Source organism: Podarcis bocagei (genome assembly GCF_964188305.1).
Source record: "Podarcis bocagei genome assembly, chromosome: 9".
NCBI classification, from domain to species: domain Eukaryota; kingdom Metazoa; phylum Chordata; class Lepidosauria; order Squamata; family Lacertidae; genus Podarcis; species Podarcis bocagei.
In genome coordinates, this window is record NC_138134.1 from 55,599,561 (window position 1) to 55,614,490 (window position 14,930).

Genomic DNA, 14,930 nt, shown 5'->3' on the forward strand with positions numbered 1-14,930 from the left:
GTCTGTAACCTGAGGTACCACCGTAGCCTTATGGTGTTAGGGACCATCACATAAAATGTGGTTACCTTAAGAATTTGGTTATCTTAAGAAAAATCATAGTAACAACTCATGTAGCCAAAATGACACCATCCATGCACAACCCAAAGTTTACAGAACTATGGGAGGAAATATTTATGAGAAAATGAAATGGGAAAACCCAAAAGAGTTTACTGAGGCCTAAGCATGCTTAGTAGCTACATAATGCTAAGTTTCGATGGAGAGGATGGCATACAGAATACTGGCTGGAACCACAAAGATAACCAACTACTCCACACTGAAACATTTTGTTACAGGAGAAAGTTATAACAGAGATCATTTTCAGCAGAATTGTTGCTCCAAAAGCCCAATTTCAGAAAGGGTTGAGATAGGAGCTCTAACTCCACAATTAAACCTTCTGAATAAGCTTTTACCCTTAATCAAAGCAGCAACTATAACCCAGCCCCTTGGCCAAACAAAATACTACGGTGGCAGTATGCCACTCTCAATTCCATTATGTCACATTGGCACTGAACCAAAATCGAAAGCAAGAGAATGGATGTTGTTGTTACAAGTGCTGAGGCAGGCAAGTTCCTTGTAATAGGGATGAGAGGATCTGCCTGGCTTTTCTCCAGACTCTGCAATGCAATATTCACAAAACAGATGACAAGCTTGGACCACAAATGTCTTGCCTTTTATTGGCCTTCTATGCACTCTCTCTTTTTAAATTGGCATTTTAAGATCCAAGAAACTCTACTTGTGCACATCAACAAGCCAAGACTAGAGCTTATTCACATGATGTTTTCTGATTTAGACAATATTTTTTTTGCGATGAAATGTTCTTGTGGGAGGGGGAGGAATCTCAAATAAAACAAAATGGCAATTATTATAATCTTGGATCAAAACTTTAGAACACATTCACTTTGTAGGACGTATTAACCTACCTTTTGTGTGGATGCATGGGATGTTTGTAAGATATGCTACTACTGGAATTATCGGGGAGGGGGGAGCACTTCAAGACAAATTTACTTGAGGAAAAGGCACATATAAATTCTCTCCCACACTCATCATAACAGAAGACAGTTTACTAGTGTCTGTTGGGACTTCTCTGTGTATCTACTATCCACTAAATCCCTTGGAGAGAAGAGAATCTTTCCTCTGGGGGGGGGGTAACAGGCTGTTCTGAATGCACCTAAGTGAGGAGTGTAACCAAAAATGCAAGTCCAGACCAGAACTTTGACACAGATGAGGAAGGAATGATGAAGCCTTGCTTCTTCATCTGCTGCAGTTTCATTGCCCTAGTGCTCTCTCTTGGTAAGAAAAAAAGCACATACATAGCTATAGGCTACATTTGTTGGAGATTCATTCCCCATGTCTGCAGTCATGGGATTGTTGTCTACAACATGACGGTGTATGTTTTCTACATATGTAGGCTGACCCTAGATTTTTGCCAGTTCCATGGCATAAACCTAGGGCATAAAGCCAAGGACATGTAAGTGAATTCCAAGAAATTCAAAATGCTTTCTTCACAGTCTCTGATCTAACTATATCACGGACTCAGGCCTGCCTGCCTACTGTGTAGCAGGCAAAATCACCAAGGAAATTAACCTCATGAGACAAAGGAACATAAATAAGATGCCAACTGTACAGATGCGAGATATATTTGGAAAGCTCTTTTCCAAGGCTAAGGAATGATTCATTACAGCTGCTGCTGATGTACTGGGGGATGGCAGAATCTATTACAAAGCTTTTAAGTAGGTTAAGAAAGTGTCCCTTTCTGTGCTCTACACCAACTGAAGAGCTCACCTGAGAGGAGACATTCAACTGCATTGTTGAATCTATGTCATCCAGCACCTCTAGGCAGGGAAAGTGTCAAGAACGATAGCAGTCTGTTGGCAACGACAGACAAGAGTAATTTGCAAAGCAAAACCTGCACTTATGCTGGGGCTTTAGCTACAGGAATAGAAATCGGAACATTTGGATGAGACATCTAAATAGTTTTGCTCTGCCTGACTGCATCTCTCTGTACTCTCTCACAGCCAGTGGCGTAGCGTGGGTTGTCAGCACCCGGGGCAAGGCAAGTAATTTGCGCCCCCTAACCCATGAATTTGCGCCCCCTAACCCGTGGATTTGCGCCCCCTAACCCTAACCCCCAGATGTTGCGCCCGGTGCGGCCGGCCCCCCCTGCACCCCCCACGCTACGCCACTGCTCACAGCAGCAAGTAACAAACGTGCCTTGATTTGAATCTTGTTCAAAGATGTTGTGATGCTATTTTACGTTGCTGGTTGGAAGGTTTGCAATATCATAGAGGTTGAAAAAAATACTAAATCCTTGATACTCTTGAAATCTGATAAAGGGACCTAGAAAATATTCATGTGTTCCTTCAGCCACGAGCATTGAACTCCACACAACCAGTGCAACAGACTCTTTAATAGACCTGTCCCAGCCATAGGCATGGCACAATGACACCACAGTGCATGGTAAATTGAAGGTGGAAAAAACTCCCAGTTCTCCTTGTCTCCTCCTTCATTTGTAATCCCTTGCAGAACAAACTGTTGATATATAAAAAAGACCAGACTTTAATAGCCTTGAACCAGGATATCTTCAAAACCACATTTTCCTAACTTAGATGTGGCATTCCGTATGCTACTGGAATACAATTCTCATCATCCCTGATCACTGAGAACCCCTGGAGGGCCACAGATTAACCACCCTTATCCTAAAACAATACTGCTTACGCCCAAAGGTAAGCTTCATAAGCTCTACTCTCCATCACCACTGGGATTCAACAGGAAGACAGGTATGAGCTATGTGGCCTTTTTGGTAGCAGCACTGAAACTTTAGAACACCTATCCTGAGGAGATGAGTCTTAGTCCTTTTCTTCCTGGACTGAAACTGGGTATGAACCTCCAAGACCCATTTAAATAAGTCTGTGACCTGCTACTTTCAAGTTTGTCTTAGTCTACTGCTACTCTTCTGTAGTTTCAAGATTATGTGTGTTTTCATTGCTTAATTGATTGTTATATGTGTTTGAACAATTCATTTGTGTAAATAACAGAGCATAAATTATTTTTATAACAAGGGCATTAAGTCTGGGTTTTTGTTTTTTGTTTAATGCCGATCATTTGTGAAGGATGCAGATTGCCGTGGGCCTCTGTAGCTTCATTTTGCTGCAATCATAAATATAACTGTGAATCTCCATTTTAATATCAGTCCTAAAAATGTTATTTCTGGAGTGATGCATTGACAGACCAACAACAGTAAAATTTATTTTTAACTCACATGAGATCTCTATCTATTCTACCCAAATAGATTTTGAAAGACCATTTTGTTGTCACAAATAAAGGCTTTATCGGTGACAAGAGTTTCACAGAAATCACTTACAGAACAGCATAGTTGTGCTAAAACCAGTTTTGTCCTGCTGGTAGTAAACCCACTTAAGAAGTTTATACAGCCAGCTTTAAAGCGGCAAACTACAAAGGGTAAAGCTGTGGGAAAATATTATGTGTGGTAACAGGCTATATAAAATACACTGTATATTAGACTGCTCCTATAAAATCACTCAGAAGAATCAATACTCAGAACTGGATTCGTGTACACAGATGGGTTAATTCCAAAAGCAGAACGCGTCGGGAAACAACTTAAAATTGGATAAAGAGTCTCAGCTTTCTCTTGCTAAGGTGAGTGGGCAATTCTCAGTTACTGGAGGCTTATAAATAAGTAAAAGAATATTTGAGCACAAAGCAGAGAGAGAAGAACCAAACTCAGCTACAACGTTACCCACTAATGGCTGATGCATATAGCTCTGTTTATCGTGGTAAGTAAACTGGTACCCAGTCTCCAAATGTATGCTACTTATTCATAGAGAATAAAGTTATAAAGTCACAATAGATGTATTTAATATGTGTAAGAAGCAGAATGCCTCCAAATCATTTGCTGGTGACTAGGAGTGGGAGAACGATACTGCAGGCTTCCTAAAAGTGTGTTTGGGCACTGGGGAAACCAAAGGATGGAATAGACCTAGGATAGTTCAGTTGGTAGAGCCTGAGACTCTTAATGCAGTGGTACCTCGGGTTACAGACGCTTCAGGTTACAGACTCCGCTAACCCAGAAATAGTACCTTGGGTTAAGAACTTTGCTTCAGAACGAGAACAGAAACCGTGTGGCGGTGGCAGGAGGCCCCATTAGCTAGAGTGGTACCTCAGGTTAAGAACAGTTCCAGGTTAAGAACGGACCTCCAGAACGAATTAAGTTCTTAACCCGGGTACTACTGTTTCAGGGTTGTAGGTTCAAGCCCCACATTGGGCAAATGATTTCTGCATAGCAGGGGATTGGACTAGATGACCTACATGATTCCTCCCAACTCTAAAATTCTATGATTCTAGATGGGCCTTTGAGCATCTTTTCTTCTTACGTTATCATCTCTGGAATTCCTCCTCCTTTAAGCAATGCGCCCCTTTACTATTTTTAAACAGGCCTTTTGGCTTTTAACTAATAGATAAATGTTTTGTATTGTTTTCAGCTGTCACTGTTCTAATAATGTTTTAGTTAATAAACACAATGTTTGCCTTCATTTTAAATTGCTGTTGCATCATTTATACGGGATATTATTTATATGCTATATGAATAAAACTTTGTTATATGCAAACACTCATTCACACACACAAAGGAAGAGCTCTGCTGGATCAGGTAAAAAAGGTATAGGACCCCTGGACAGTTAAGTCCAGTCAAAGGTGACTATGGAGTTGTGGCTCTCATCTCGCTTCAGGCCGAAGGAGGCGGAGTTTTTCCCCACAGACAGCTTTCTGGGTCATGTGGCCAGCATGACTAAACAGCTTCTGGCGCAACAGAACACCGCGATGGAAGCCAGAGCGCACAAAAATGCCTTTTATCTTCCCACCACAGTGATACCTATTTATCTACTTGCACTGGTGTGCTTTCGAACTGCTAGGTTGACAGAAGCTGGGATAGAGCAATGGGAGCTCACTCTGTTACGCAAATTCAAACCTGCAACCTTCTGATCAGCAAGCCCAATAACCTAAGTGGTTTAGACCACAGTGCCCCTGCCCCCCTTTATCCTGCTGGATCAGGATAAAGGTCCATCTCAGCCAGTACTTTATTCTTACAGTGGCCAACCAGAGGCCTATAAGATGCCCAATATTTTAAGACTGGTTTCTGTATCACTATGATGCAAGCACTCTTAGGAGGGTTAGCACACAAAGGAGACATACAGACATTTATATACATAAAGCTGGCATCAGCACTATTAATTACAGGTATGCTTAACCAGGATCTCCTTTAAATGCAAAACATGAAACCATAGTTTGGAGCGAGTTTCAGTCCTGATTTTGAAGAAAATTCTATGTAGTCTCAATCTGAGAGAGAGAGAGAGAGAGAGAGAGAGAGAGAGAGAGAGAGAGAGAGAGAGAGGAGGTTGATTGCTCCAGAAAGCAGACAGATTGAGAATATTGAATGAGAATTTTAAAGGCTGGCTCCCAAGTTTGCCTCAAGAACTGGCATTACTGCATGTTATCATAGCAGTTAGGGAAGCGTAAACTTCAGCTGAAAGAATGTGTGATGCCCATTAGCTTGAAAATACAATATTGCTGTCAAATATACTGGATGTCTGGTACAATGCTCTCAAACTTCTTTGCTAATGATATGTAGAATTTTGGAAGTAGAAAGTTGAAGCATGTCTTGGGTATGTTATGTTAAGTTTCTATCTTCAATCTTTCACTTTGATCACTGAGTGTCAGGTTCTTAAAACCTGCAAAAATCACTCAACACACTTTCCCCCTTCAATTGAATGTGGAAGAAAAGAATGTGGAAGAAGAGAATTAAAGCCAAGGCCATTGTCAAGATTCTGAGCACAACCACAGTTATTTGTTTGTTTGGTTGGTTGCTTTTTTTTAAAAAAAAAAAAACACACCTTAGAAGTAGAAATGTGATCTCTCATTGTGCAGCATTTGTGCTATATATTTAGACAACATTGATATAAAAAACAAAGACTTAAGGAACCTTTCACAAATGCTCATTTCCTTGCAGCTTTATACTTATTTCTTCACTTCAATAATACTGTTGTTACTTGTGCCTATCTTCTGGTGCTGTTGTTTTTACTGCTCTGTCTCAAGACCTGGATCACACATAACCCTGGGTCATGGTTTGCTTAAGCTATGGTTTAACAAACAATGGTAAAGATAAAGGGACCCTTGACCGTTAGGTCCAGTCACAGACGACTCTGGGGTTGCGGCGCTCATCTCGCTTTACTGGCCAAGGGAGCCGTCGTACAGCTTCCGGGTCATGTCACCAGCATGACTAAACCGCTTCGGCGAACCAGAGCAGCGTACGGAAACTCTGTTTACTTTCCCGCCAGAGCGGTACCTATTTATCTACTTGCACATGACGTGCTTTCGAACTGCTAGGTTGGCAGGAGCAGGGACTGAGTAACGGGAGCTCACCCTGTCATGGGGATTCGAACCCCTAACCTTCTGATCGGCAAGCCCTAGGCTCTGTGGTTTAACCATGAGTTCACCCCAAATTATCCCACAGATGAACAAACAAGCCATAGCTTGTATCTGCAAAGTTTGTTTCGTTTTTCTTGCCTCGTGTTTTCGAAGCTTAGTAACTACCCAACAGAATAGCTAAACAAATCATGACTAAGGAAGAGTCCTGGGTTTATTTGTAATGAAGGGCGTCAAACCTCCAGATCGTTGTTTGTTGACAGTAAACAAGTTGGATTCATTCAGCCCCAGCCAAGTATCGTTAATGGTCAGGGATAATGGAAGAACCACCTATTATTTCCTCTGTAGTGGCACACCATATATACTGTATTATGGATTTTTTTCCTTGCCTCTGCAAGTCTGGGAATCTGTTCCACTACCCATTAGACTTAGACATACATTCTCCTGCTTCAGCTACAGAGGAAATGCAGTCAAGCTGGTTTACATGCCTTTGAAAAATGTGTGTTTAAGGATTAAGAGGAATGTTTGCAAGTGCACCAAGCAATTGCATGTCAGGTTCCCTTTAGGAATCAGGATGAATTGGTTGGGTAATTGACAACATCACTGTTCTTATAACTTGCTTTCTCATTTTAGGGGACCTATGCCCCTAACAATGATGTGAGGTAAGCTCAGTACCGCAATACCTCAAGGACCGCCTCTCTCCATATGAACCTACCTTAACCCTAAGATTATCCTCTGAGGCCCTTCTTCGTATGCCTCCTCAACAGAAGTCCAGAGGGTGGCAACATGAGAAACAGGCCTTTTCTGCATTAGCTCCCCATTTGTGCAATGCTTTCCCCAGAAGGTTCTGCTGGTGTTTTCATTACACACCTTTAGGCGAAATGAAGAAGAATTTGGGACTTGATCTTGTGAAGGCTTCCTTGCTCTAGTTTTAAAATAAAATTGGATCCTCAAAATTCCGAGTTCCACATGGAGCTTTCCTGAGAGGGGCTGAAAGTAATAATGATTATGTAGGAGGAAAGTAATATACATCTACCATTTTAGGCCAAGTGAGCCAGGGCAGATCCACAAAAGGGAAGAGGGTCTGATTGATTCATGAATTGATTGATTGATTCATGCAATACAATCCACTTGCACCTGATATTTGATTCTGTACTTCTTTCTTGTTCTGCCACATTTTCCCCATCTAACCAACACACACCTGGCTAAAAGAAATAGCACCGGAATCAGCATAGGCTGTGCAATCTACATGGCATTGGGCAAACCATTTAAGCCAAACTTCTCCCTTCCACCAAGTTGGAATTTATGCAATCAAAAATTTGGGCTGGATATCAAATTTAAGCAACTGTTTCCAAAGTAATATCAAAAGGTTAAACATAATTGTCAATTTATGGATGTACTTTTGGGTATAATGCAAAATCACCGAGGGCAGTATCTAACAAAACGTTTTCATTATCACAAGGATTTCTACACAAAGGAATGTCTTCTCTGTCTTCTTTTCCCATGGCACCCCTGATTCTGCTCCAGATGACTGGAGGAACCCCCAAAACGGATTTAAGGGTCCACAAAGAGAAAAGCTGGAGGAGTTCCACTGACCAGCCAATGTCTCTACCAGAAGCACTTTGTTGAATATTAGATCTAGCACAGGTTCTGTTTTTCCAAATCCCATTTGCAACTCAGTAATAACACATTTAATGGTTCCAAATCTAGCATTTGAAAATGGATTTGCTGCAGACGTTTGTGTCAAATTAGAAAAGTGGATTGCTAGCATTAACCATGACAGAGGATTAATGCAACTGTTGGTTATATTTTGCTATTATTTACAATTTTAAGTTTTAACTTTCAATTACAGCATATACAGTAAAAAGCACCACAATCTTCTTTTTCATGCATGCAGCTTTTTATATACCCTATGCACTTCAGAACAATATTATGGACACAATTGCAAACCAAGCACATAATCTTCCCTATAGGAATACTACAGATCGTTTTTAAATAATCTGTCTTGCAAGACAATGAAGCAGATTTATAGTCATCTCAGAGGCCCTCAATATGGGAGGCAGCAATATAACCACTTGATGAAGAACTTTATTGTTTTAAAGATTTATACCCTGCACCGTCAAGGCCCCTTGGCATTCCCACAGCATATTTTTAAGCAAGTGTCTCTGAATACAAATCCATTAAAAGGTGTTTACTAGAAGCGATGCCAAACGATGCTCAAGCTTCCATTTTCCAAGGGAGTACCGTATTTTTCGCCCCATAGGGCGCACCGGCCCATAGGACGCACCTAGGTGTATTTTTTTGGGGGGGGGAATAAAGGGAAAAAAATTATTTCCCCCCCAGGCACGGGGCTGGCGCGGGGGAAGCCCGAGCTTCCCCCAATCCCAGCCCCGAGAACAGCCTGCTATCTGCAAGCCTAGGGACGCCAGCGGTAAGTCACGCCGGTCTCCCCAGGCTTCGGAATGCAGGCAGCTCTGCGCAGCCATCGGGAAGTGGGCGCGAAGTGGCGCCGGTCTCCCGAGGGTTGCGCAGAGCTTCCTGAAGCCTGGAGAGCGAGAGGGGTCGGTGCGCACTGACCCCTCTCGCTTTCCAGGCTTCAGCGAAAGCCTGCGCTCACCCCGGGACTGCAGGCAGCTCTGCGCAACCCTCCAGAGGCGAGCACGAAGTGGCACCGGTCTCCCGAGGGTTGCGCAGAGCTTCCTGAAGCCTGGAGAGCGAGAGGGGTCGGTGCGCGCTGACCCCTCTCGCTTTCCAGGCTTCAGCGAAAGCCTGCATTCGCCCCATAGGACGCACACACATTTCCCCTTCATTTTTGGAGGGGAAAAAGTGCGTCCTATAGGGCGAAAAATATGGTAAAACCAAAGTTACTGATAACCTTGCCACATGGTACACATTAAGAAGTAAATGAATAGTTATGATTCACTTAACTACAAGGGTAGAGTACACAAAATGAGATGGGGTGGAATGTTAGAACTGCTTGTCTACATTGCTACTGCACTGTCCATAAAATATAAAGTGATTGTGTTACAGGGATACGTGCCCTAAAAGTTCCAGAAATTATGGTAATGAAGACAAACGTTTTGCAGTGTCTATAAGCAGGCACTTGCAAATGACAGGTTTACCAAACCCTGTCAATTTATCAAGCGCATATTTATTTGCAGGATTCATTTCTATGCAAATTTTCTGTTTTCCAAACAACATTGTCTCCGTGCTAGACTCAACTCAAAAAGCGTGCAGCTGTGCTAAATCAAGTGTTATTTAAAACGCTTTCCATTGATGATTCATTACCCTTTCAGAACTAGGACAAGTTAAGAAGAAGAAAAGTGCTGGGGGGGTCATGGTTTTCAACTATGGATTTTGAAGACCTTCTTTGTTTTGCCTGTCATAGGGGAAGACTTTGCCTCCAAGCAACAAGAAACTGACTCCTATCATCACCGTTTTCCCTGAACAATGCAATAACTCCTGCCAAATGCATTTGTCTCAGATATGCCTAGAGGCTCCCAAAGAGAAAAATCCTTTACTCCTGTATAAAGGTTTGGCAAGGAATGAAAAGCCACTAGCTGCACAGATATAAAAAAGCTGGTGGCTAAACATCCGTCAGCAAGTTTCGCGATTCACAAAACTCTTATTTTAAGGAAAGCACACCAAGTATCAATTACCTATATATACCTTAGATTTCTATGTAATACTGGTGCCGGGAGCTGGGTAGCAAGCACTAACTTCCAAACTAATTTAATACTATATTATTTGTTGCACCAACACCTTTTCCTCTTGAGGCACAGACCACTAGGAAGCCTGTTTGACAACCTGTAATGTAAGGTATGAAAAAGAGTGACATGCAAGGTGAAAAGAATAAGAAGCTACCTACCACTGCTTCAGCTAGCTGAACTAATTGGTGTCTCCTATGGGACCATCCCCACAGGCTTCTTAATAATGAAACACAACTGTGCAGGAGACTGATTAACACTGAGTCTTCTAGAATTACAGAAGAGCACTCTGAGATATCACTGGTAGGCTAGCACTTTGCAGCCTCTCTTTAATGTTCACAGTCAATGTAATAAGGCTGCCTTCCTCCGACATTTTGTAAGGTGCACATATGCCAACAAGGCAGGATAGGACTCTGGACGCCATTAGTGCTTTCAAATGGTTTTAGTGAATGGGCGATTAATGAGCTATTAATACCCAAGGACTGAAATCCCACTGGCGACTCAGAGAATAAAACCCTCACAGCATGTACACATAGGCTCTCTTATTTACGACTGAGCATGCATGTAACCTTCCTCCAACAGTAGCAACATTCCCAGTTCACAGCACTCAAGTCTACCAAAAAAGAAAAGAAAAAGGCATTTCTAAGGAAGACAGTATCACTGAACGCAGCAGGATTTGCTGCCATGTAAATACACCTAGGATCAGAACGTGTAAATCATGTGGAAGCTTACACCATAGGTTAACAAGCATTCAAGTGTCTGGCTTCTTGCTTTTGCTCTAAATAATAATAATTTAAAAAAAAAATGCCCGGCCCTTCCCAATTCAGAAAACTGGGCTAACAACAAATTTAAAGCACTTATTTGTGGGACTTGCTTACATATTCCCTCTCTTTGGAGTCGGCCTGGGGACCTCCTCCTCCTCCTGAGTTTGCACGCAGATGGATCTGATCAGCAAAAGGGATCCAAAGCAGTGACAGTAAACTTCGAGAAAGGGGGTGGGGGAACCCTTCCCTACCCCGCCACCCCACCCTATTAATGTAAGCATCCTCCCTCGCCCCCAAGCCGGAAAACACGATTACAGCCTGAAACTCAAGACGACAGAGACCAAGGCGGAGGAGGAGGAAGAGGGCGGCTCCTTCCTCCCTTCCCCGCCCAGCTCCACAGCCAGCTGCAACTTTATACTTGCCGTCTCGCGGGCGTGTCCCCGCGGGCGGGCGGCCGAAGTTCCAGCAAGGCAGGAAGGCTGTGGAGCAACAGACGGCCAAAGCCGGGCAAGCGCCCGCCTCGCCTTGCCGAGGAAGGAGCGGGTGGCGCGTGCGCTAAGAAGTTTCTTTCCTCAGGCCTGAGCCAAGAAAGGAGGAGGAAGCAGCGAGCGACGGGGTCGCCGCCTGCGCCGGGGGGCAAGCCGTGTCCGCCACTCACCTGCAGCCGGTCCGCTGCGAGAAAGCCGCCGCTTTCCCTTCTCAGAGGAGCGGCGAGGAGCACCAGGGGCTGAGGCGCTCGCCACCTTCTCCTGCAGCCCCGGAGCAACTGCTTGGCGGCGGGGAGCATCCTCGCCACCTTGCCCTGCTTCTCCTCTCCGCGCTGAGGGAGCCGAGGGGCGCCGGGGCGCGCAGCCGCCGTCGCCGTCCCGGCCGCGCAAGAAGCGGCTGCTGGGCGCGCGCGGAAAGCGATTGCAGCACCCGAGGAGCCCGTTGTGCGAGTGAGGAGGCGCGAGCTCTCCGAGTGAGCAGCAGAGGGCGGGTTTAAAGGGGAAGGCGTTTCTTCCGCTCGTCGGGCTCTCCGCTCCTCCCTCCCTCACCCAGTCACATTTGTTTGTGCCGACAAAAAGAAAAGAAAAGCAGCAGCAACAGCCGAAAAGCAGCTCGCGCAAGAGCTGCAAAGTACCGTACTTTTCTGCTCCGTGCCCTAGCCGCGCGCGAGAGACGAAGAGCACCGCGCCCTTTGCCAGCCAGGAGGTGCAGGTCTCTCCCCTGCACAGCTTTCAATCTGAAATATTATTATTATTGTTATTAACTCTTTTATTTTATTACTCTTAGGCACAAGATGGCATGGGAGAGCATGAAGCTCTTAGTCTCAGGGGTCCTGCGTTCGAGTCCCATGTGAGGTAAAAGGTTCTTGCATTGCACGGGGTTGGACTGGATGACTGGGTCCCTTCCAACTCCACAATTCTATAAAAAGATCACAGTTCAAATATGATGGATTACAAGCAAAAACAAACAAAAGGCCAAGAGCGGAAACATTGCAAGTGACCATACACCCATGACTGGTAGCAAGTCAACCTCGCCACCCTCCCAGCAAGCGCAAATTTCACGCAGTTCTTCATCAGCTAAGGATCTAAATGGTAATCACCATGCTTAGGTAAAAAGGCTATATCGCAGCTGCAGCTATGCAAAATAAATTAAATGCTTGGGAAGAGAGAAAAGTCTCCCCCTGACTCTGGAGAAATGTTAATGTGGGCACCAGAGAACAAGGAATACAGTGGTGCCTCGCAAGACGAAAATAATCCGTTCCGCGAGTCTCTTCGTCTAGCGGTTTTTTCGTCTTGCGAAGCAACCCTATTAGCGGATTAGCGCTATTAGCGGTTTAGCGGCTATTAAAGGCTTAGCGGCTTAGAAAAAGGGGGGGGGAGCGGGAAAAAATCGGAACACTCGCAAGACGTTTTCGTCTTGCGAAGCAAGCCCATAGGGAAATTCGTCTTGCGAAGCAGCTCAAAAACTGAAAACCCTTTCGTCTAGCGGGTTTTCCGTCTTGCGAGGCATTCGTCTTGTGCGGCACCACTGTATAGGAATTTGCCGTATACCGAGCACAGCATTGGTCCATCTGGCTCAATATTAATCTTCACTGACGGGCAGTCACTCTCCTTGGTTTCGGACTGAGATATCTCCTAGTCCTACCTAGAAATGTCAGGGGCTGAAATTGGGACTTTGTGTCAACACTCAACCACAGAGCTATGGCCAGGAGCTCTACAAAGTATGAGCACAAAGGACCCTGCCCCAATTGAAACAACTGCTCAACAGAGGATAATACAAGTCTGCCCCTGGAAGGGTTACCAATTCTCCAGCACCCCAATGTCTGCAACTCCAGATATGGATATTGGTGATGTTACCAGGTTGCCCGTTCTGAAGAGTCAACAATAGAACACACACATGGGCTGAGCCTGAGTGCATGGACCAGCCATGAAAGCGAGGAGGTTAGTGATGTATGGGCTCACAGAAATGGGGAGAAAGTAGGAAAACAGACTTGGGGGTGGGGGGGAGTTGGGCGGAAGAGAGCAAATTTCTTCAGAATTGTGATACTTTTAAAATGCATGCTCCCACTTATCTATTCAGCAAGTTTAGCAACACTGCAGCCAGGGGAATCCACTAGCTAGTCTAGCATACCTGCACATTTAGAAGCCATCAAGGGGACAGCTCCCTGAGAATTAACCCCCAAACCTCATTTTGGGGCCATAATCTGACAACTGGCAACCCTACCTGCTAGGGTTGTTCAACAAATTACAAGATAAGGTAAGTGAAATGCTTCCAAAAACCACTGTATGAATGCTAAATTTTGTACGGATTATTCTGTTTCTGCTAGTGAGTGATGGGTATGAAGCAAGGCTCATGGGTACTGGAAATTTAATCTGCCATGATTGCAGATTCACCAGGCACAGAACAGTCTGGAACTTACCGTAAGTCATATGTATAAACGCTAGAAGCTTGCCTTGAAAACAAAAAACCTACGATTGTCTGCACTAAAAACAACATTCTTCAATCACTTCATATCACCACCACATACAATTTTTCCTCATCTGTTCAATTCAAATTACAAATTAAAACAAACTCATCTGATTCATGACAAACTTGTGTCTATTTTCTCAATCTCGCTGCCAGGCTTTGGGATCAATCTAATGTAGAAAGCATTATCGTTGTGTTGCTTTTTCCACCAGCCAGAGGTTTTTGAACATTAATAGCCCACACACTGTTTCATGACATTTCTCTTTCCAGAGCATGCTGAGTCCAGCTTGCAGCAAAAGGCAAATCACATGACTTCTGCACAAATTAATACAGGAAGTTAGGCAGCTGTGCTCTCCGCTCCCTCCAACTTCAGCTTTGTCTGCCATCACTTCCAGTCAACAGCCAGAATGTGATAAATTGAAGAGACAACACAGAAATCAGAAAATAAAGCATTCAAGACAGCTCAATACCTTACAATAAGCATTCCCTTTTTTTTTTTTTTGCACTGATTAACATCCAACACCACCTTAGTGATCAAAAACTATGGGTTGGATTCAGTGTACATACAGTATGGGGTAGGCCCATGATATCAATGGACATGACTAAGTTAGGGTCATCACTTTCAATGGGTCTACTCTTGAGGTAAGCTTAGTTGAATACAACCCTATAATAGCAGCTTTACTGTACATTTTAAGCCAAAGTTTAATTTACAATAGGTTGAATCTAATGGATTCAGTTGTTAAACATTTAGCAACTTGTCTAAGCAATATACTTGAACCCACTTGCCTGAGAGTAATAGCTACTGAACATATTGGGACATATGTAAGCATAGGATTGAGTTATTACATAATAATCTATGGTTGAGAATTATTGAGAGCCTAAGTAGTGTAAGCTTTTGGGGCCCATGAGCACATGTGAAACTTTGAAAAGGCAACGTGACTCGCAGTAAAAATTTCCGATCTGACATTCCCATCACTCCATGGCATAAAAGCATCAATTTGTGGGGGAATCCCTTGAAAAAAACCAT

At 43.8% G+C, this 14,930-nt stretch overlaps 1 protein-coding gene across 3 annotated transcripts in view; it reads right to left on the minus strand.

Moving 5' to 3' along the window:
• The window catches only part of MCUB (mitochondrial calcium uniporter dominant negative subunit beta), a 66,912-nt gene extending 55,065 nt beyond the window's left edge, over window positions 1-11,847 (minus strand). Inside the window, exons 1-2 of one of the 3 annotated variants that reach the window (XM_081208162.1) lie at window positions 11,264-11,332; window positions 11,063-11,128 (exon numbers count right to left, since the gene is read on the minus strand). Coding sequence is in view for 2 of the 3 variants with exons in the window: in XM_081208161.1 (XP_081064287.1) it covers window positions 11,607-11,735 (129 nt within the window). In the remaining variant the exon portion in view is untranslated. Of the gene's footprint in view, window positions 1-11,062; window positions 11,129-11,263; window positions 11,333-11,606 lie in introns of those variants that run through there. The other 2 variants (XM_081208161.1, XM_081208160.1) reach the window with 2 other exon arrangements.
• Between the last annotated feature and the right edge of the window lie 3,083 nt (window positions 11,848-14,930).